The sequence below is a fragment of the Nipponia nippon genome, unplaced genomic scaffold, assembly GCF_047370975.1.
Source record: "Nipponia nippon isolate SJK-2023a ecotype South Korea unplaced genomic scaffold, ASM4737097v1 scaffold_47, whole genome shotgun sequence".
Taxonomy (NCBI): domain Eukaryota; kingdom Metazoa; phylum Chordata; class Aves; order Pelecaniformes; family Threskiornithidae; genus Nipponia; species Nipponia nippon.
In genome coordinates, this window is record NW_028262366.1 from 967,712 (window position 1) to 990,000 (window position 22,289).

At 66.5% G+C, this 22,289-nt stretch overlaps 2 protein-coding genes across 2 annotated transcripts; one reads left to right on the top strand and one right to left on the bottom strand.

Moving 5' to 3' along the window:
• Nucleotides 1-222: 222 nt before the first annotated feature.
• On the bottom strand, nt 223-10,550 carry LOC148052559 (PHD finger protein 1-like). Its single transcript, XM_087729815.1, is given in 15 exon segments — nt 223-442; nt 2,390-2,458; nt 3,437-3,490; nt 3,796-3,921; nt 5,291-5,358; nt 5,472-5,595; nt 7,230-7,298; nt 7,418-7,513; nt 7,587-7,638; nt 7,641-7,728; nt 7,828-7,913; nt 8,012-8,107; nt 8,217-8,298; nt 8,400-8,520; nt 10,507-10,550. Coding segments are annotated over 15 exon segments (1,395 nt in total).
• On the top strand, nt 10,550-21,021 carry LOC148052560 (carboxy-terminal kinesin 2-like). Its single transcript, XM_087729883.1, is given in 17 exon segments — nt 10,550-10,874; nt 10,949-11,054; nt 11,190-11,231; nt 12,416-12,530; nt 12,873-13,046; nt 14,135-14,285; nt 14,373-14,458; nt 14,460-14,499; nt 14,942-15,058; nt 15,190-15,366; nt 15,457-15,535; nt 15,538-15,623; nt 15,723-15,861; nt 19,506-19,645; nt 19,723-19,796; nt 19,899-19,974; nt 20,911-21,021. Coding segments are annotated over 17 exon segments (1,785 nt in total). The 5' UTR covers nt 10,550-10,736; the 3' UTR covers nt 20,956-21,021.
• Nucleotides 21,022-22,289: the final 1,268 nt, after the last annotated feature.

Genomic DNA, 22,289 nt, shown 5'->3' on the forward strand with positions numbered 1-22,289 from the left:
CCCCAAATAACCAGTGGAGGCCGCGCTGCCCTTGAGCCATTTATTGGGGGGGGGGGGGGGGGGGTGGGGGAGGGGTGCCCACGGGGGCGCCCCCCCCCCCCGCCCCTCCCCCTTAAATAGAGATCGTGATAAAAATAACCTTTTTTTGCGCTCCAAGTTGGGGGGGGGGGGGGAGGGACATCCCACCCCTCCCCCCCCCCCAAAAATGTTGGGGGAGGGGCCTCAGAGCATCGCCCCCCCCCCCCACCCCCCCAGGTACTGGACGGTGCCGTCCAGCGTCACCCGCCGGGCCAGGACGCGGGTGGGGGCCCCCGGGGGGGGGAGGGGGTGGGGGAGGGGGTGGGGGAGGGGCGGGGGGGAGGGGCGGCGCTTGGGGCGGAGGGGGCGAGGGGGGAGGGGACGCTCGGGGCTTTCGGTTTCGGGGTCCGGGCTGGCGGAAGCGCTGCGGGGGAGGGGGGAGCTATAGGGGACCGGGGGGGGTCCCCTATAGCCCAGGGGGTCACCTATAGCCCTGGGGGGTCGCCTATGGCCATGGGGGTCCCCTATAGCCATAGGGGGGTCCTATATAGCCCTGGGGGTCGCCTGTAGCCCTGGGGGTCCTATATAGCCCGGGGGGTCCCCTATAGCCCGGGGGGGTCTCCTATGGCCCTGAGGGTCCCCTATAGCCCTGGGGGTCCCCTATAGCCCGGGGGGTCCTATATAGCCCGGGGGGGCCCCCTATAGCCCTGGGGGGGTGTCCTATGGCCCTGAGGGGTCCCTATACAGCCCTGAGGGTCCCCTATAGCCCTGGGGGTCCCCTATAGCCTGGGGGGTCTCCTATGGCCCTGAGGGTCCCCTATAGCCCTGGGGGGGTCCTATATAGCCCTGAGGGTCCCCTATAGCCCTGGGGGTCCCCTATAGCCCTGGAGGGGGGTCCTATGGCCCTGAGGGGTCCCTATACAGCCCTGGGGGTCCCCTATAGCCCTGGAGGGGGGTCCTATGGCCCTGAGGGGTCCCTATACAGCCCTGGGGGTCCCCTATAGCCCTGGAGGGGGGTCCTATGGCCCTGAGGGGTCCCTATACAGCCCTGGGGGTCCCCTATAGCCCGGAGGGGTCCCCTATGGCCATGGGGGGTCCTATATAGCCCGGGGGGGGATCCCCTATGGCCCTGAGGGTCCCCTATAGCCATGGGGGGGGGGCTATATAGCCCGGAGGGGGTCTCCTATGGCCCAAAGGGGTCCCTATAGCCCGGGGGGGGGGTCCCCTATAGCCCTGGGGGTCCCCTATGGCCCTGAGGGTCCCCTATAGCCATGGGGGGGTCCTATATAGCCCAGAGGGTGTCTCCTATAGCCCAGGGGGGTCCCCTATGGCCCTAGGAGGGGGTCCTATGGCCCTGAGGGGTCCCTATACAGCTCTGGGGGTCCCCTATAGCCCTGGGGGTCCCCTATGGCTCTGGGGGGTCCTATATAGCCCTGGGGAGGTCCCTATACAGCCCTGGGGATCCTATATAGCCCTGGGGGTCCTATATACCATTGAAGGTCCCTATATAGCCCACAGAGTTCCCCCTATACCTTTGGGGAGGTCCCTATATAGCCTGGGGAGCTCCTATATAGCCCTGAGGGTCCCTATGTAGCCTGGGGGGGTTCCCTATGGCCCTGGGGGTCCCTATAGATCCCTATACATCCCTGGGGGTCCCTATAGGTCCCTGGGGGGGTCCCCTATGGCCCTGGGGTTCCCTATAGGTCCCTATACATCCCTGGGGGTCCCTATAGGTCCCTGGGGGGGTCCCCTATGGCCCTGGGGGTCCTTATAGGTCCCTATACATCCCTGGGGGGTCCTATACATCCCTGGGGGTCCCTATAGGTCCCTGGGGGGGGGTCCCCTCCCTCCCAGTCTAGCCCCAGCTCTCCCAGTTTAACCCCAGCCCTGGCCCTGTGCGTCCCCAGCCCTCCCAGTTTGATCCCAGCCCTCCCAGTAACGCTCCATCCCTCCCAGTATGAGCCTAGCGCTCCCTGGATGCCCCCCACTGTGGTCCCAGCCCTCCCAGGACAGCCCCCAAGGCCTCCCAGTATGATCCCCCCAACCCTCCCAGTATGGCCCCTGTCTGCCCAGTACAGCCCCCCTGTGCCTCCCAGTATGGCCTGGTCCTCCCAGTATGGCCCCCCAGCCCTCCTGGTATGGCCCAATCCTCCCAATATGACCCCCGGTTCTCCCAGTATGGCCCCCCAGCCCTCCCACTATGACCCCCGGCCCTCCCAGTATGGACCCTCAGCCCTCCCAGTATGGCCCAATCCTCCCAGTATGACCCCCAGTCCTCCAAGTATGACCCCTGGCCCTCCCAGTATGGCCCCCGGTCCTCCCAGTATGACCCCCAGCCCTCCCAGTATGGCCCAGTCCTCCCAGTACCCACCTGAGGCTGGGGGCCGTGTTGGCGGAGGGGTGGAAGGAGGCGAACATCCGGGTGGGGGGGGTGGGGGGGGGGCGTTAAAATGCGGGGGGAGGGGAGCCCCCAGCCCCCCAAACCTCCCCAACCCCCCCGCCCCCCAGATCCTCCCAGCCCCCCTAAACCCCCCAAAATCTCCCAGACCCCCCCAAATCCCCCTTGGGCCCCCCAAATCCTCCTGCCCCCCAGCCCCCCAAACTCCCCCCTGCCCCCCCAAATCCCAGCCCCTGCACCCCAAAGCCCCCCTGCCCCCCAAATCCCAGCCCCTGCCCCCCAAAAGCCCCCTGGACCCCAAATCCCCCCAGCCCCCCAAACTCCCCCCGCCCCCCAAATCCCAGCCCCTGCCCCCCAAAAGCCCCCTGGACCCCAAATCCCCCCAGCCCCCCAAATCCCAGTCCCTGCACCCCCAAATCCCCCCTGCACCCCCAAACCCCCCTGCACCCCCACCCCCCACACCCCCAAATCCCCCCTGCCCCCCAAATCCCCCCAGCCCCCCCAACCCCCCAAACTCCCCCTGCCCCCCAAAACCCCCCTGCACCCCAAATCCCCCCAGCCCCCCAAACTCCCCCCTGCACCCCCAAATCCCCCCACACCCCCAAACTCCCCCCTGCCCCCCCAAATCCCAGCCCCTGCCCCCCAAAACGCCCCTGCACCCCAAATCCCCCCAGCCCCCCAAACTCCCCCAGCCCCCCCAAATCCCAGCCCCTGCCCCCCCAAACTCCCCCAGCCCCCCAAACTCCCCCCTGCACCCCCAAACCCCCCACACACCCAAACTCCCCCCTGCCCCCCCAAATCCCAAGCCCTGCACCCCCAAATCCCCCCTGCCCCCCAAAACCCCCCTGCACCCCCAACCCCCCCACCCCCAAACTCCCCCAGCCCCCCTAATCCCAGCCCCTGCCCCCCAAACTCCCCCAGCCCCCCCAAATCCCCCCAGCCCCCCAACCCCCCGCACCCCCAAACTCCCCCTGCCCCCCAAATCCCCCCTGCACCCCCCCCCACCCCCCACCCCCAAACCTGGGGGGGCAGCGGGCGTCCGTGCGTCGGAAGTTATAGGAGCCACCGGGGGCCCTGGGGGAGGGGTGGGGGTGTAAAAAGTTGGGGGGGGCCCCCAAAAATATCGGGGTGCTGGGTTGGGGGGAGGGGGGGCTCACCTGGGGGCGGCGGGGGGCGGGCGGCGGCGGGCCCCCCTTTTCCCTGCCCTGGGGGAAGCTGTAAGAGACCCCTCTGTATCCTCCCCCCGTTGAGGTGGGTTTTGGGGGGGGGGGCCCCCAAATTTTTGGGGGGGATGGGGGAAGGGGGGGGTGGGGGGGGGCCCCCAAACCTGCCCCCCCCCGTTACCTATAGCAGGGCGGAGGGCGGCCGAGGCCGCTCACCTGGTGTCGGTGAGCGGAGGGGGGGGCCGGGGGGGGCCCCCAAAATCTGGGGGGGCAGAGGGGGGCGCCCGCGTGTGGAGGCCGAAGAGGCCCTTGCGCTTCTTGATCTCCCGGCCCGAGATGAACCTGGGGGGGGAGAGAAAGTGGGGGGCTGGGGGGGGCTGGGGGTTTGGGGGGCTGGGGGGTGGGGGTACTGGGGTTTGGGGGGGCTGGGGGGATTTGGGGGAGTTTGGGGGGTGGGGGTACTGGGGGGTGGGGTGCGGGGGTTTGGGGGGCAGAAGGGAGGGGGTGCAGGGATTTGGGGGGCTGGGGGGTTTGGGGGGCAGAAGGGAGTGGGGGGCAGGGATTTGGGGGGTGGGGGGGCTGGGGGTACTGGGGGGTGGGGTGCGGGGGTTTGGGGGGCAGAAGGGGGAGGGGGGAGGGATTTGGGGGGCCTGGGGGGGTTGGGGGGGCTGGGGGGTGGGGGTACTGGGGTTTGGGGGGCTGGGGGGATTTGGGGGGGCAGAAGGGAGTGGGGGGCAGGGATTTGGGGGGGTGGGGGGGCTGGGGGGTTTGGGGGGGTTGGGGCTGCTGGGGGGTGGGGTGCGGGGGTTTGGGGGGCAGAAGGGAGGGGGGTGCAGGGATTTGGGGGGGCTGGGGGGGTGTGGGGGGGCAGAAGGGAGGGGGGCAGGGATTTGGGGGCCTGGGGGGGGGTTGGGGGGGCTGGGGGGGTGGGGGTACTGGGATTTGGGGGGCTGGCGGGGTTTGGGGGGGTTGGGGGGTGGGGTGCGGGGGTTTGGGGGGGCAGAAGGGGGGGCAGGGATTTGGGGGGCCTGGGGGGGTGGGGGGGGGTTGGGGGGGCTGGGGGGGTGGGGTGCGGGGGTTTGGGGGGCAGAAGGGAGGGGGGGCAGGGATTTGGAGGGCCTGGGGGGGTTGGGGTTTGGGGGGCTTTGGGGGGTGGGGGTGCAGGGGTTTGGGGGGCTGGGGGGATTTGGGGGTGCAGGGGGGCTCAGGAGGGATTTGGGGGGGCAGGGGGGCGGGAAGGATTTGGGGGTCCCGGGGGGTTTGGGGGTGCAGGGGGGATTTGGGGGGGCAGGGGGGCTCAGGAGGGATTTGGGGGGCAGGGGGGTGCGGGAAGGATTTGGGGGTGCCGGGAGGGTTTGGGGGGGCAGGGGGGGGGGCTCAGGAGGGATTTGGGGGGGCAGGGGGTGCGGGAAGGATTTGGGGGTGCCGGGGGGGTTTGGGGGGGCAGGGGGGCTCAGGAGGGATTTGGGGGTCCCGGGGGGGTTTGGGGGTGCAGGGGGATTTGGGGGGCAGGGGGGCTCAGGAGGGATTTGGGGGTGCAGGGGGGTGCGGGAAGGATTTGGGGGTGCCGGGGGGGTTTGGGGGGGGGCAGGGGGGGCTCAGGAGGGATTTGGGGGTCCCGGGGGGTTTGGGGGTGCAGGAGGGATTTGGGGGGGCAGGGGGGGTGCGGGAAGGATTTGGGGGGGCAGGGGGGGTTTGGGGGGGCCCCCACCTGTCCTTATGGGCGCTGAGGGCCCCCAGCAGCTGCCCGTAGCGCTCGCCCTTGGGGGTCTCAGCCAGCTGCGGGCGCACAAAAAAAAAGGGGGGGGGGGGGAGCAGTGAGAGCAGCCCCCCCCTCCCCCCAGGGGGGGGTCCCCCCAAAAATTTGGGGGTTCGGGGGGGGTCCCCAATACCGGGCCCAGCAGGAGGGCGTCCCAGTTGGCGTTGGCGAAGGGGAGGATCTCCCGCTCCAGGTCGAAATATTTCTTCTTGCAGCAGACGCTCAGGTGGTAGAGGATGAGGTGGGCGACGTCCACCCTGGGGGGGACCCCGAAAATATGGGGGGGCCCCCCAAAAATGGGGGGACCCCCAAAAAATTGGGGGGACCCTGAAAAATGGGGGGATGGGGGGGTCTTTCCCCAAAATAGGGGGTGATTGGGGGGTCCCTGAGGGATGGGGGGTGATGGGGGGGTGTGTGCACCCGGGGGGACCCCAAAAATGGGGGGGACCCCCAAAAATTGGGGGGACCCTGAAAAATGGGGGGGATGGGGGGTCTTCCCCCAAAATAGGGGTGATTGGGGGGGTCCCTGAGGGATGGGGGTGATGTGAGCCCTGGGGGACCCCGAAAATAGGGGGGACCCTCCAAAAATGGGGGGGACCCCCGAAAAATTGGGGGGACCCTGAAAAATGGGGGGGATGGGGGGGTCTTTCCCCAAAATAGGGGGTGATTGGGGGGGTCCCTGAGGGATGGGGGTGATGTGAGCCCTGGGGGGACCCCGAAAATATGGGGGGACCCTCCAAAAATGGGGGGGACCCCCGAAAAATTGGGGGGGCCCTGAAAAATGGGGGGGACCTGAAAAATGGGGGGGATGGGGGGGTCTTTCCCCAAAATAGGGGGTGATGTGAGCCCTGGGGGGACCCCGAAAATATGGGGGGCCCCCCCAAAAATGGGGGGACCCCCAAAAAATTGGGGGGACCCTGAAAAACGGGGGGATGGGGGGGTCTTCCCCCAAAATAGGGGGTGATTGGGGGGGTCCCTGAGGGATGGGGGGTGATGGGGGGTGTGTGCACCCGGGGGACCCCTAAAATGGGGGGGACCCCCAAAAATGGGGGGACCCCGAAAAATGGGGGGACCCTGAAAAATGGGGGGGATGGGGGGGTCTTTTTCCAAAATAGGGGGTGATTGGGGGGTCCCTGAGGGATGGGGGTGATGTGAGCCCTGGGGGGGACCCCGAAAATATGGGGGGACCCTCCAAAAATGGGGGGGACCCCCGAAAAATGGGGGGACCCTGAAAAATGGGGGGGTCCCCCAAAAAATTGGGGGGACCCCGAATAATGGGGGGATGGGGGTCTTTCCCCAAAATAGGGGGTGATTGGGGGTCCCTGAGGGATGGGGGTGATGTGAGCCCTGGGGGGGACCCCGAAAATAGGGGGCCCCCCAAAAATGGGGGGACCCCCAAAAAATTGGGGGGACCCTGAAAAATGGGGGGGATGGGGGGGTCTTTCCCCAAAATAGGGGGTGATTGGGGGGGTCCCTGAGGGATGGGGGGTGATGGGGGGGGTGTGTGCACCCGGGGGACCCCAAAAATTGGGAGGGACACCCGAAAAATGGGGGGACCCCCAAAAATGGGGGGATCCCGAAAAATAGGGGGGATGGGGAGGGGGTCCTGGGGGTCCCCCCAAAATAGGGGGTGATGGGTGGGGGTCTCCAAAAGCCGTGGGGTGACGTCCAGTTGGGGGGGAGGGTCCCCCCCAAAAAAGTGAGGGGTGGGGGGGGTCCCCAAAATGTGGGGGGCCCCAAATGGTGGGGGAGGGGTCCCCAAAAAACACCATGGGGGTGCTGGGTGGATGGGAGGGGGATTTTGGGGGGGGGTGGCGGTTTGGGGGGGTCCTATGGGTGCTGTGGGGAGGGTCCCAGATTTTGGGGTGCTTCCCCCCCCCCCCCTATTTACCATCGCAGCGGCAACCGCCGGACGCTCTCGGCTCCGCCGGTGCAGACGCAACACTCGAAGACGTAAAACCTGTCGGCGAACCCCGTTATTTTGGGGGGGGGGGTTAAGCCCTGAATATTTGGGGGGGCACCCATTCAGGGGGCACCCATTTAGGGGGACCCCCCCCCCCAAAAAAAAACAACCCCCACCGGTCCCCGTAGAGCAGCGGTTTGCTCAGGCACTGGGTACACGCTTCGTGGAACCACTGGGAGCACTGGTGGCACTGGAGCATCTTCAAATTCCACCTGGGAGGGGGTGAAGGGGGTGGGGGGGGTTGGGGGGACCCCCAAAATGAAGGGGGGGGGGGTCTGGACTCACTCTCCGGGCCCCCCGCAATAGCAGTAGCACTGCTGGCGGTTGGCGAGGTGGGGGGATCCCAGTCCAACGCCTTTAACTGGTACGGGAGGACGCTCTTCATCCGCAGCATCGCCTTGGCGTGGGGGCCTTTTTGAGAGCCCCCCTTTCTGGAAACACACCCCCCCCCCCCAAAAAAAAAAAAAAAGGGGTTCAGCCTTAAAATGATAAGAATGAACCCCAAAATTGGGGGGGGGGTTTTGACCTTGGTGGCGACGGCGAAGACGCAACGGCGACACATCCAAGGGCCGGCGGGGCGGGCGGCGGGGAGGTGGCACTGCTGGTGGTAAGCTTGGGGGGTGGGGGGAGGGGTTAATTAATTAATTGGGGGGGGTTAATTAATCCTTTGGGGGGGGGTTTCATTAAAATTTAGGGGGTGGGGACCTCACCGTGACCGCATTTTTCGCAGCGAACTAAAAGATTTTCGGGGTTCAGGGCTCGGCCGGAGCAGACGCAACAGGAGTCTTCCTCGCCGGGGGTCGCTGCTGTAAAAAAAGGGGGGGGTGTTAATTAATTAAAAGGGGGGTTAATTAATTAAAAATGAATTAAATAGGGGGGTGAATGAATTAAAAAGGGGGAGGTAACGGCGCTCACCGGGGCTGATGTCTTTCCAAAGGACGAGGAATTGGGAATTATCCTCGAATTGGATGACGCAGCCTCGGCGGCCGGGATCCACCTGGGGGGGGGGGGGGGTAAAAAATGGGGGGGGGGGGGGTGAAAAATGGGGAGGGGTGAAAAATGGGGGGAGGGGGGTGTTTTTTGGGGGGGTCCCCCCACCTTTTTGATGGTGCCCAGGTAGAGGAGGCCGTCAGTCCAGCGGGCCAGGACGTCCTGGCCTTCCCAAAATGGGGGGCGGCGGGGGGGGCCCCCGTTTCGGTCGCCATGGCATGCTGGGGGGCTGGGGGGAGGGGGGGGGTTGGGGGAGCCCCCTCCCCCCCCCAGCTGCGGTCTGGGGGTTCGCCCCTCCCCTCCCCAGCCCAAAATGGGGGGGGGGCAGGGTCTGGGAGGGGGCTGGTTTGGGGGGGAGAAGTCCCAGTTTGGGGGGGGGGGGTGTCCCAGTTTGGGGGGGATGTCCCAGTTTGGGGGTGGGGCGTCCCAGTTTGGGGGGTGGGGCATGATGGGATTGGGGGGTCCCAGTTTGGGGGGAGGCATAGCAGGATTGGGGGGGTGTCCCAGTTTGGGGGGGTGTCCCAGTTTGGGGGGTGGGGCATGATGGGATTGGGGGGTCCCAGTTTGGGGGGTCCCAGTTTGGGGGGAGGCACAGCAGGATTGGGGGGTCCCAGTTTGGGGGGGTGTCCCAGTTTGGGGGGTGGGGCATGATGGGATTGGGGGGTCCCAGTTTGGGGGGTCCCAGTTTGGGGGGAGGCATAGCAGGATTGGGGGGTCCCAGTTTGGAGGGGGACTCCCAGTTTGGGGGGGTGTCCCAGTTTGGAGGGGGGCATAGCAGGATTGGGGGCTCCCAGTTTGGGGGGTGTCCCAGTTTGGGGGGGCATGATGGGATTGGGGGGGTCCCAGTTTGGGGGGGTGTCCCAGTTTGGAGGGGGGGCTCCCAGTTTGGGGGGGGGTCCCAGTTTGGGGGGTCCGGTTTGGGGGAGGGTCCCAGTTTGGGGGGCTCCAAGTTTGGGGGTGGTCCCAGTTTGGGGGGGAATCCCAGTTTGGGGGGGTCCCAGTTTGGGGGGCATGATGGGATTGGGGGGTCCCAGTTTGGGGAGGGGTCCCAGTTTGGAGGGGGACTCCCAGTTTGGGGAGGGGTCCCAGTTTGGAGGGGGGACTCCCAGTTTGGGGGGACCCAGTTTGGGGGAGGGCTCCCAGTTCGGGTGGGGCATGATGGGATTGGGGGGGGTCCCAGTTTGGGGGGGGGGCTCCCAGTTTGGGGGGGTCCCAGTTTGGAGGAGAGGCATAGCGGGATTGGGGGGGCTCCCAGTTTGGGGAGGGTCCCAGTTTGGGGGGGACACTCCCAGTTTGGGGGGGGGGGGCTCGTGCTGGAATGGGGGGTGTGTCCCAGTTTGGGGGGGTCCGGTTTGGGGGGCTCCCAGTGGGGGGGGGTCCCGGTTTCGGGGGGGGGCTCCCAGTTTGGGGGTCCCGGTCCGGGGGGGGCTCCCAGTTTGGGGGTTCCCAGGCGGGGGGTCCCAGTTTGGGGGAGGGGGAGGTCCCGGTTCGGGGGGCTCCCAGTTGGGGGGGGTCCCGGTTCGGGGGGGGGGGGCGATCGGGGGGTCCCGGTTTGGGGGGGGGGGGGGGCGATCAGGGGGGTCCCGGTTCGGGGGTCCCGGTTTGGGGGGGGGGGGGCGATCAGGGGGTCCCGGTTCGGGGGGTCCCGGTTTGGGGGGTCCCGACGGGGGATCCCGGTTGGGGGGTCCCGGTTGGGGGGTCCCGGCTCGGGGGTCCCGGTTCGGGGGTCCCGACGGGGGGGTCCCGGTTGGGGGGGTCCCTGTTGGGGGGTCCCGGTTCGGGGGGCTCACGCAGGCAGCGGGGGTCCCGTCCAGGGCGGTCGCCCCCCAGGCGGCGGGGGGGGGGGGTGTCCCGGGGTCCCGGCCCCCCCGTTCCCGGCGGCGGCGGGGCCGAGCGGCCGGGCCGGGCCGGCGGCGTCAGCGCGGGGCCGTGACGCAGCAACGGCGGCGGCGGGAGGCGGGGGGGGGGGGCGAGGGGGGGGGCGCGGAGGGACGGCGGCACCGGGGACCCCCCGGGGGGAGCCCCAGGGGCACCGGTACCGGTACCGGGGGGGGGGCAGAGCCGGGGCAGTCCCGTACCCCCCCCCTCCCCTCCGGTATCGCCCCCCCCCAACTCCCCCGGGGCTGGCCCCGCCCCCGCCGCTCAGACCCCGCCCCCCGCCGGCACAAACCACGCCCTCCCGCCGCTCAAACCACGCCCCCCCCTCCGGCCCCGCCCTTCGCCGGCCGTTACGCCTGGCGGGAGCGGCGGGCGCGGCATCACGTGATACAGGGGAAACGCCGTACTCCCCCTCTCGCCGCCGATTGGTTCGGCCGGGCGGGATGGTGAGCGGCGATTGGCGGGCAGGCGCGGGGGGGGCGGGGCGGCGGGAAGAGAGCGCGGCGATTGGCGGAGGCTCGGCCAATCGCAGCGCGGCGTTCGGTAGTTTGAAGGCGAGCGGGGAAGATGGCGGCGGTGGCGGCTCCTCCGGGCTCCCGCTCCGCTCCCCGCGGCCCGGCCCTTTCCCGCCTACCGGTACGCGGTGCCCGGGCCAAGCGCCCCGCGGTCGGGCAGCAGCAGGCGGCGGCACCGGCACCGGAGCAGGTACGGCGCGGCCCGGAGCCCCCCCGGAGCCCCCCGAGCCCCCGGCGCGGCCTCACCCGTTTCTCCCCTGACAGAAACGGGCTCGCCCCGGTGCCCCGGCCTCCGCCCCGGCCCGGGCCGCCGGGGGCAGCCGTGCCCCGCTCAGGGCTCTCGGCGTGGCGACGGCGGCGTCCAGGCCAGGTACGGGGCAGCGGGTACCGGTTACCGGGTCCGGGGGTGGCCGGTACCGGTTACCGGGGCGGGAAGGAGGAGGAGGAGGAGGGGGGGGCGGGGGTTGGGTCGGGTCGGGTCTCACCGCCGTCTCCCGGTCCCCAGCGCCCCGCAAGGCCGCTTCGGCCGCAGCTGCACCCCGGGCGGGTGAGTGATGGGGAACGGGGCCCCCCCGGTGTCCCCGAGGCTGCTCCCAGTGTCCCCAACACCTCCCCATTGCCCCCCCAACGCCCCCCCGCCCCTCGGTGTCCCCATTGCCCCCTCCCATGTCCCCAAGGCCCCCCAAGTGTCCCCGAGCCTCTCTCTCACATCCCGTGTCCCCAAGTCCCCCCATGTCCCCACCACCCCTGCAGTGTCCCTACTGTCCCCAACACCCCCTCCATGTCCCCAACACCCCCTCAGTGTCCCCAAAGCCCCCCTCCCATGTCCCCAGGCCCCCCAGCGTCCCCAATCTTCCCCTCCCATGTCCCCAATGCCCCCCACCGTGTCCCCAACACGCCTTCCGTGTCCCTGCTGTCCCCAAGCCCCCTCCCCCAGTGTCCCCAATGCCTCCCCCATGTCCCCAAGGCCTCCACCATGTCCCCAATACCTTTTGATGTCCCCAAGTCCTCCCAGTGTCCCCAAGCCCCCTCCCATGTCCCCAGTGTCCCCCCACGTCCTCAACACCCCCTCCGTGTCCCCAAGCCCCCCTCCATGTCCCCACCACCCCCTCAGTGTCCCTTGCTGTCCCCAAAGCCCCTCCTCCCAGTGTCCCCAAGCCCCCCGCCGTGTCCCCAACACCCCCTCAGTGTCCCTGCTGTCCCCCAAGCCCCCCTCCGCCATGTCTCCAAGCCCCCCCCCATGTCCCCAGTGCCCCCCCCACGTCCTCAACACCCCCTCAGTGTCCCCGCCGTGTCCCTAAGCCCCCCTCCATGTCCCCACCGCCCCCTCAGTGTCCCTTGCTGTCCCCAAAGCCCCTCCTCCCAGTGTCCCCAAGCCCCCCGCCGTGTCCCCAACACCCCATCAGTGTCCCTTGCTGTCCCCCAAGCCCCCCCAGTGTCCCCAAGCCCCCCGCCGTGTCCCCAATGCCCCCTCAGTGTCCCTGCTGTCCCCCAAGCCCCCCGCCGTGTCCCCAACGCCCCCTCAGTGTCCCTGCCGTGTCCCCAAGCCCCCTCCGCCTTGTCCCCAAGCCCCCTCCCATGTCCACAGTGCCCCCCCACGTCCTCAACACCCCCTCAGTGTCCCTGCTGTCCCCCAACGCCCCCCCGCCGTGTCCCCAACACCCCCTCAGTGTCCCTGCTGTCCCCCAACGCCCCCCCGCCGTGTCCCCAACGCCCCCCGCCGTCCCCCAGGCGCCCCCCGGGACCTGAGGGCGCAGCTGGCCGAGTGCCGGGCGCAGCTGGCGGCGCTGCGGGGGGAGCTCCGGGAGCGCGAGGCCCGCGAACAGGCCCTGCAGGAGCGCCTGGGGTGAGCCCGGCCCCCCCAACCCCCCCCCCCCCCAAAACCCCGTCCCCCCGAGAACCCAACCCCCCCAATACCCCCAAACCCCCCATGTTCCCCCCAATACCCCCAGCCCCCCAAAAATCCCCTTCCCCCCAATACCCCCCAACCCCCCTTCCCCCCACTTCCCCCCAAAACCCCCCTTCCCCCCCTAACACCCCCAGCCCCCCCTTTCCCCCAGCCCCCCCAAACTCCCCCTTTCCCCCCAACCCCCCCTTCCCCCCAACTCCCCCCCAACCTCCCCCCCCCCCCCAAACTCCCCCTTCCCCCCCCCGTTGCCCCCGGGCTGAGGGTCCCTCTCTGCCGGAGGGGGGCGGGAGCGGAGGCGCAGTCCTGGCAGGCGGCGGCGGGGCGCTGGCAGCGGGAGGCGGCCGAGCTGGGCCTGGCCAAGCAGCGGCTGGAGGAGGAGGAGGGCGAGCGGCGGCGGGCGCTGGCCGAGGCCGAAGGCCGGGCGCGGGCCCTGGAGCAGCGGCTGGAGGAGAGGCAGGGGCGGGGGGGGGGGGGCGGGCTGCACCAGTGCTGCCCAGTTCAGACCCGGTTTTGCACCCCACCCTGACTGGGACCAGTTCCCCCGCAAACTGGGGCTGGGTTTTGCCCCCCCACCCCAACTGGGACCAGTTCCCCTGCAAACTGGGGCTGGGTTTTGTCCCCCCCTTGACTGGTCCCAGTTTCCCCCCCAACTGGGGCTGGGTTTGCCCCCCTGCCTTAAACTGGTCCCATTTTCCCCCAGCCCCCGCCCTAAACTGGTCCCAGTTTCCCCCAGTCCCGTCCCCCCCCCCCCCAACTGGTCCCTGTTTCATCCCCCCGACTGGTCCCAGTCCCCCAGTGCCCCCTTCCCCCGACTGGTCCCAGTTGCCCTCTGACTGGTCCCGGTCCCAGTCGCCCCCTGACCGGTCCCAGTCGCCCCCTGACCGGTCCCAGTCCCCCCCACTGCTCCCAGTCGCCCCCTGACCGGTCCCAGTCCCCCCCACTGCTCCCAGTTGCCCCCTGACCGGTCCCAGTTGCCCCCTGACCAGTCCCAGTCCCCCCACTGCTCCCAGTTGCCCCCTGACCAGTCCCAGTCCCCCCCACTGCTCCCAGTTGCCCCCGACCAGTCCCAGTTGCCCCCCGACCAGTCCCAGTCCCCCCCACTGCTCCCAGTTGCCCCCTGACCAGTCCCAGTCCCCCCCCACTGCTCCCAGTTGCCCCCGACCAGTCCCAGTCCCCCCCACTGCTCCCAGTTGCCCCCTGACCAGTCCCAGTCCCCCCCACTGCTCCCAGTTGCCCCCTGACCAGTCCCAGTCCCTCCCACTGCTCCCAGTCGCCCCCTGACCAGCCCCTGTCCCCCCCCACTGCTCCCAGTCGCCCCCTGACCGGTCCCAGTCCCCCCACTGCTCCCAGTTGCCCCCTGACCGGTCCTAGTCCCCCCCACTGCTCCCAGTTGCCCCCTGACCGGTCCCAGTCCCCCCCCACTGCTCCCAGTTGCCCCCTGACCGGTCCCAGTTGCCCCCCCCCCAAGTCCAGTTGCCCCCTGACCAGTCCCAGTCCCCCCACTGCTCCCAGTCGCCCCCTGACCGGTGCCAGTGCCCCCCCCAGGCGCAGCTGAGGCTGGCGGAGCAGCAGCAGGCAGCGCAGGCAGCGCAGGCAGCCCAGCTGCGGGCGCAGGCGGCCGCGCAGGAGGAGCGGCTCCACGGCCTGGAGATGGAGCGCCGCCGCCTCCACAACCTCCTCCAGGAGCTCAAGGTCAGCCCCCGGCCGGGATTTGGGGGGAACCCCCCCAAAAACCCCACCCCCGCACCCCCAAATTCCCCCTTTTCTCCCCCCCCCCAGGGCAACATCCGCGTGTTTTGCCGCGTGCGGCCGCTGCTGCCCGAGGAGGAGGAGCGGCAGAGGGGCCTTCCTCACCTCCGCTTCCCCCGAGGACGAGAAGGCGCTGGTGCTCTCCCGGCCGGAGGAGGTGAGAACCCCCGCACCCCCCTTCCCCCCCCCCCCCTTTTTGCCTCCCCCCGCCCCCCCTTTTTGCCTCCCCCCCGCCCCCCCTTTTTGCCTCCCCCCCCGCCCCCCCCTTTTTGCCTCCCCCCCGCCCCCCCTTTGCCCCCCTTTTCCGCCCCCTTTTCCCCCCGCGTCCCCCTTTTGCCCCCCTTTTTCTCCCCCCTGCGCCCCCCTTTTTCTCCCCCCTTTTCCCCCCCGCGCCCCCTTTTCCCCCCAAATCCCCCCTTTTTTCCCATCCCCCACACCCCCTTTCTTCCCCCTGAACCCCTCTTTCCCCCCTTCCCCCCAAATTCCTCATTTTTCTCCCTCCAACCCCTCTTTCTCCCCCCCCAAACCCCCTTTTTCTCCCCCCCCAACCCCCTCATTTTTTTATCCCGCCCCCAAACCCCTCATTTTTCCCCCCAAAGCCCCACGTGGGCCGCGAGCGACGCGGTGACATCAGCTACGACTTCAGCTTCGACCGCGTTTTCCCCCCGGCCGCCTCCCAGCAGGAGATTTTCGAGGAGATCGCGCTGCTGGTGCAGGTAACCCCCCAAAAATCCCCCCCAAAACCCCCCAAATTCCCTCCAAAAATCCCAAAACCCCCCAAATTCCCTTCAAAAATCCCAAAACCCCCCAAATTCCCCCCAAAATCCTCACCCTCCCCCCCTCGCAGTCGGCGTTGGACGGGTACCACGTCTGCATCTTCGCCTACGGACAGACGGGCAGCGGTAAAACCTACACCATGGAAGGACCGACGCCGACGTCGGATCCCGAATCCTGGGGCGTGATCCCGCGAGCGGTGCGGCAAATTTTCCAAGGAGCCCGAGAACTGGCGGAAAAAGGTTGGGAAGTGAGTAAAAAAAAAAAAAACCAAAAAACCCAAATTTTGGGGGGGATTTGGGGTTTTTTTGGGGGAGACGAGCGCGACGTTGGCGGGCAGTATGGTTTTACCGCCAGCTTTTTGGAGATTTACAACGAATCCTTGCGGGATTTGCTTGCCGCGCGGCCGGAACGCGGAGCCGGGTGGAAATCCGACGCGTTAGCTCCGCCAGCGAGGAGCTTCACGTCCCCAACCTGCGCTGCGTCCCCGTCGCCTCCGAGGAGGAGGTAGGGGAACCCCAATTTTTCTCCTTTTTAAACTCAATTTGGGGGTGCGGGGTTTGTTTTTTTTGGGGGGGGTAACGGGGGGATTTTGGGCTTCCCCAGGTGCTGGAGCTGCTGCGGACCGCGGCCGCCAACCGCTCGGTGGCCAGGACGGCTCTCAACGACCGCTCATCTCGTAGCCACTGCGTTTTCCAGCTTCGTATCCGGGGCTCCAACGCCGCTCGGGACCTGCGCTGCGCCTGTGAGGGGCCGGGGGGGGGGGGAGGATTTTGGGGGGGCCACGGAGCCATTTTGGGGGCCGCAGGGGGCTTTTGGGGGCACTGGGAGCCATTTTGGGGGGCCACAGAGCCATTTTGGGGGCGGTGGGAGCCATTTTGGGGGGCCGGGGGCTTTTGGGGGCACTGGGAGCCATTTGGGGGGGCACAGAAGCCATTTGGGGGGGCACCGGGAGCTGTTTTGGGGGGCCACAGAGCCATTTTGGGGGCGGTGGGAGCCATTTTGGGGGGCACAGAAGCCATTTTGGGGGGCCACAGAGCCATTTTGGGGGTGGTGGGAGCCATTTTGGGGGGCACAGAAGCCATTTTGGGGGCCACAGAGCTATTTTGGGGGGCACAGGAGGCTTTTGGGGGTACCGGGAGCTGTTTTGGGGGGCCACAGAGCCATTTTAGGGGCGGTGGGAGCCATTTTGGGGGGCACAGAAGCCATTTTGGGGGGGCCACAGAGCCATTTTGGGGGCCACAGGAGGCTTTTGGGGGCACCGGGAGCTGTTTTGGGGGGCCACAGAGCCATTTTGGGGGCCGGGGGAGCTTTTGGGGGGCCACAGAGCCATTTTGGGGGTGGCAGGAGCCATTTGGGGGGGTCAAAGGAGGCTCTTGAGGGGTAGGGGGGTTTTGGGAGGGCTATGGAGCCATTTTGGGGGGCACGGGAGCCATTTTGGGGGGCTACAGAGCCATTTTGGGGGGCGCAGGAGGCTTTGGGGGGCTACAGAGCCATTTTGGGGGGCGCAGGAGGCATTTTGGGGGGGCCAGGGGGCTTTTCGGGGTGGTGGGAGCCATTTTGGGGGGGCCAGAGAGCCATTTTGGGGGGGCAGGGGGGCTTTTGGGGGGCTACAGAGCCATTTTGGGGGGCCATGGACCCATTTTGGGGGGCACAGCAGGCTTTTGGGGGCAGCGAGAGCCTTTTTCAGGGTGGTGGGAGCCATTTTGGGGGGCCAGGGGGCTTTTGCGGGGCAGCGGGAGCCATTTGGGGGGCACAAGAGGCTTTTGGGGGTCACAGGAGCCATTTTGGGGGGCCAGGAGGCTTTTGGGGGTGGCAGGAGCCATTTTGGGGGGCATGGGAGGCTTTTGGGGGGCTACAGAGCCATTTTGGGGGGGGGCAGGAGCCATTTTGGGGGGTCCAGGGGGCTTTTGGGGCCACAGGAGCCATTTTGGGGGGCCACAGAGCCATTTTGGGGGATGCAGGAGCCATTTGGGGGGGCACAGGAGCCATTTTGGGGGGCCATGGGAGGCTTTTGGGTGTGGTGGGATCCATTTTGGGGGGCAGGGGGGCTTTTGGGGGGGCACAGGAGTCATTTTGGGGGGCCACAGAGCCATTTTGGGGGGCACAGAAGCCATTTTGGGGGGCCACAGAGCTATTTTGGGGGCCACAGGAGGTTTTTGGGGGCACTGGGAGCTGTTTTGGGGGGCCACAGAGCCATTTTGGGGGCGGTGGGAGCCATTTTGGGGGGCACAGAGCCATTTTGGGGGTGGCAGGAGCCATTTGGGGGGGTCAAAGGAGGCTCTTGAGGGGTAGGGGGGCTTTTGGGAGGGCTACGGAGCCATTTTGGGGGGCTACAGAGCCATTTTGGGGGGCGCAGGAGGCTTTGGGGGGCTACAGAGCCATTTTGGGGGTGGCAGGAGCCATTTTGGGGGGTGCAGGAGCCATTTTGGGGGGTCCAGGGGGCTTTTGGGGCCACAGGAGCCATTTTGGGGGGCTACAGAGCCATTTTGGGGGACGCAGGAGCCATTTTGGGGGGCCCAGGAGGCTTTTGGGGTGGCAGGAGCCATTTTGGGGGGGCAGGGGGCTTTTGCGGGGCACAGGAGTCATTTTGGGGGGCCACAGAGCCTTTTGGGGGGCACGGGAGCCATTTTGGGGGGCATAAGAGGCTTTTGGGGGTCACAGGAGCCATTTTGGGGGGCCACAGAGCCATTTTGAGGTGCCAGGGATCCATTTTGGGGGGCTACAGAGCCGTTTTGGGGGACACAGGAGGGGCTTTTGGGGGGCCAGGGGGGATTTGGGGGCACCCAGATTTGGGGTGAGGCTTTTGGGGCCATGGGTTCAGGGCCACCAGTTTGGGGTCCCCCTTTAGGGCCACCGGTTTGGGGTCCCCTTTTTGGGGTCCCCCCTTTAGGGCCACCAGTTTGGGGTCCCCTTTTTGGGGTCCCCCTTTTAGGGCCACCACTTTGGGGTCCCCTTTTTGGGGTCCCCTTTTTGGGGTCCCCCTTTAGGGCCACCAGTTTGGGGTCCCCCTTTTTGGGGTCCCCCTTTAGGGCCACGACTTTGGGGTCCCCTTTTTGAGGTCCCTTTTTAGGGTCCCCCCTTTAGGGCCACCAGGTTTGGGCTCCTCTTTTTGGGGTCCCCCTTTAAGGGCCACCACTTTGGGGTCACTTTTTGGGGTCCCCGTTTTTGGGGTCCCCTTTTATGGCCACCAGTTTAGATTCCTCTTTTTTGGGGTCCCCTTTTTGGGGTCTCCCTTTAGGGCCACCACTTTGGGGTCACTTTTTGGGGTCCCCCCTTTAGGGCCACCGGTTTAGGGTCCCCTTTTTAGGGTCCCCCCTTTAGGGCCACCGGTTTGGGCTCCCCCTTTTTGGGGTCCCCCTTTAGGGCCACGACTTTGGGGTCCCCTTTTTGAGGTCCCTTTTTAGGGTCCCCCCTTTAGGGCCACCGGTTTGGGCTCCTCTTTTTGGGGTCCCCCTTTAGGGCCACCACTTTGGGGTCACTTTTTGGGGTCCCCCCTTTAGGGCCACCAGTTTGGGGTCCCCTTTTTGGGGTCCCCGTTTTTGGGGTCTCCTTTTATGGCCACCAGTTTAGATTCCTCTTTTTTGGGGTCCCCCCTTTAGGGCCACCACTTTGGGGTCCCCATTTTTGGGGTCCCCCTTTAGGGCCACCACTTTGGGGTCCCCTTTTTGGGCTCCCCCTTTTTAGGCTCCCCCTTTTAGGGCCACCACTTTGGGCTCCCCCTTTTTGGGGTCCCCCTTTAGGGCCACCAGTTTGGGGTCCCCCTTTTTGGGGTCCCCCTTTTTGGGGTCCCCCTTTAAGGGCCACCACTTTGGGGTCACTTTTTGGGGTCCCCGTTTTTGGGGTCCCCTTTTATGGCCACCAGTTTAGATTCCTCTTTTTTGGGCTCCCCCTTTTTGGGGTCCCCCTTTAGGGCCACCACTTTGGGGTCCCCTTTTTGGGGTCCCCTTTTTGGGGTCCCCTTTTTAGGGTCCCCCCTTTCGGGCCACCATTTGGGGTTCCCTTTTTGGGGTCCCCCCTTTAGGGCCACTGGTTTGGGCTCCCCCTTTTTGGGGTCCCCCTTTAGGGCCACCACTTTGGGCTCCCCCTTTTTGGGGTCCCCCTTTAGGGTCACCAGTTTGGGGTCCCCGTTTTTGGGGTCCCCCCTTAGGGCCACCACTTTGGGGTCACTTTTTGGGGCCCCCCCCTTTTTTTAGGCTCCCCCTTTAGGGCCGCCATTTGCCCTCCCCTACTTTGGGTTTCCCCTTTCTGGAGCCGCCATTTTAGGTCAAACCTTTCACACCCCCCCCACCCCCCCCCCGGTTTTGGGGTGTCCCCCGGTTTTGGGGTGTCCCCCGGTTTTGGGGTGCCCCCCATTTTTGGGGGTGACCCCCTTCCCCCCCCCCCCAGCGGTGCTGAGCCTGGTGGACCTGGCGGGCAGCGAGCGACTGGACAAATCCCTTTCCCGGGGCGAGCGGCTACGGGAGACGCAAGCCATCAACGCCAGCCTCTCCGCCCTGGGCCTGGTCATCATGGCCCTCTCCAACAAGGTTTGGGGGGGGGTCCCTGGGGTTTTGGGGGGGGTCCTAGGAGCTCCCCCCCCCAATTGATGCCGGGGTCCCCGCAGGAGCCGCACGTCCCCTATCGCAACAGCAAGCTGACCTATCTGCTGCAGAACTCCCTGGGGGGCTCGGCGAAAATGTAAGTTGGGGGGGGGTGGGGGGGGTGTTTTGGGGGGGCTGGGGGGTTTTGGGGGACCCCCTGGCCCCCCCCCCCCCGTGTGTGTGTGTGTGTCCCCCGAAGGCTGATGTTTGTCAACATCTCCCCCTTGGAGGAGAACTTCAGCGAGTCCCTCAATTCCCTGCGCTTCGCCAGCAAGGTTTGGGGGGGTTTGGGGGGCTGCGGGGGTTTGGGGGGGTTTTGGGGGGGCTGCGGGGGTTTGGGGGGTATGGGATGGTTTGGGGGGTTTGGGGGGGTTTTGGGGGGGCTGCGGGGGTTTGGGGGGGCTATGGGATGGTTTGGGGGGTTGGGGGGGTTTGGGGGGCTGTGGGGGTTTGGGGGGCTATGGGATGGTTTGGGGGGGGGTTTGGGGGGGGGTTTGGGGGGGCTATGGGATGGTTTGGGGGGTTTTGGGGGGCTGCGGGGGTTTGGGGGGGGCTATGGGATGGTTTGGGGGGGTTTGGGGGGGGGGTTGGGGGGGCTATGGGATGGTTTGGGGGGTTTGGGGGGCTGCGGGGGTTTGGGGGGGTATGGGATGGTTTGGGGGGGTTTGGGGGGGCTGTGGGATGGTTTGGGGGGGCTATGGGGGTTTGGGGGGGCTGTGGGATGGTTTGGGGGGGCTATGGGGGGTTTGGGGGGCTATGGGATGGTTTGGGGGGGTTTGGGGGGTTTGGGGGGGCTGTGGGACGGTTTGGGGGGCTATGGGGGGGTTTGGGGGGGGCTGTGGGACGGTTTGGGGGGCTGCGGGGGGGTTTGGGGGGGCTATGGGATGGTTTGGGGGGCTGTGGGATGGTTTTGGGGGGGCTATGGGGGGTTTTGGGGTGTCAGGGGGGTTTTGGGGGCTATGGGGGGGTTTTGGGGGGCTGTGGGGGTTTTTTGGGGGCTGTGGGATGGTTTGGGGGGCTGTGGGGGGGTTTTGCGGTGTCAGGGGTGGTTTTGGGGGGCTTGGGGGGGTTTTGGGGTGTTAGGGGTGGTTTTGGGGGCTATGGGGGGGTTAGGGGGTGATGGGGGGGGCAGGGGTAGGATTTGAGGGGTCCCCGGGGGATTCTGGGGGTGCAGGGCCCCCTCCCCCACCCCACCCCCCTTCTCCCCACAGGTCAACGAGTGCGTGGTGGGCACGGCCCACGCCAACCGGAAGTAGCCCCTCCCAAACCCCGCCCCCTCGGCGGTTTTTATACGGCCCCAAATAAAGCTTATTTCTCTTGGGCTGGCGCTGATTGGCTGCTGGCGGTCACGTGCCCCCTCCCCCGGAGGGAAATGGCGGCGCCCACTGGGGAGAACCGGCGCCGCGGCTGATTGGCTGAGCCTTGTACGGCAGCATGGCGGCGCCCGTGCGGGCCCACTTCCGGGGCAGGAAGGGGCAGCACCGGAAGGGGCGGGGCTGGGCCTTAAAGGCGCCGCAGCGCTATAGGGAATGCCCCAAACCCGAGTATTTTTGGCCCCAAAATGGGCATTTCTGGCCCCAAAACAGGCGTTCCCCTCCCCCCCCAGCGCAATTTCCACCGCCGCCCCCCAAATTTAATGATTTAGGCGTTAAATTAGGAAGAAACCCTAAAAATCGCCAATAAACCTCAGAGCTGGGGGTTTGGTGGCGATAATCGTTACTAAAACCCGAGCGAAATCGTTAATAAAAGCCGATAAAAAGCGAAATAAACGGTGGGAAAATTAAATTCTGCTAATTTGGGGTCCCCCCTCGCGGGGGTTCTGGCCGTTTTGGGTGGAAAACGGCAATATTTAACTCCTGTATTTTAAAATGCAGGTGGAGAAGCCGCAATAGGATTCCCCGATTTAAAAAAAAAAAAAAAAATATTGAATTTTGCCTCAAAAAAAACTGCGATTTTGGGGTTGGTTCGTTTCCCTTGGTCGCTTCTTTATCACTTTATTCTTTGATTCTTTCACTTTCCGCTATTATTTTACTTCGTTATTTTATTGTTTTACTGTCGTGCTTCGCTATTTTTTTTACTTTACTCCTTTTCCCCCCCTTTTCCCCCCCTTTTCCCCCCCTTTTCCCCCCCTTTTCCCCCCTTTTCCCCCCTTTTTCCCCCCTTTTCCCCCCTTTTTCCCCCCTTTTTCCCCCCTTTTCCCCCCTTTTCCCCCTTTTTTCCCTTTTACTCTTTACTACTTTACTTTTTTCCTTCTCTCTTTTTCCTTCTTTCTTTTTCCTCTTCTTTTCTTTTTCTTTTTCTTCTTTTCCCTTCCTTCCTTTCCCTTCCTTCCTTTCCCTTCCTTCCTTTCCCTTCCTTCCTTTCCCTTCCTTCCTTTCCCTTCCTTCCTTTCCCTTCCTTCCTTTCCCTTCCTTCCTTTCCCTTCCTTCCTTTCCCTTCCTTCCTTTCCCTTCCTTCCTTTCCCTTCCTTCCTTTCCCTTCCTTTCCCTTCCTTTCCCTTCCTTTCCCTTCCTTTCCCTTCCTTTCCCTTCCTTTCCCTTCCTTTCCCTTCCTTTCCCTTCCTTTCCCTTCCTTTCCCTTCCTTTCCCTG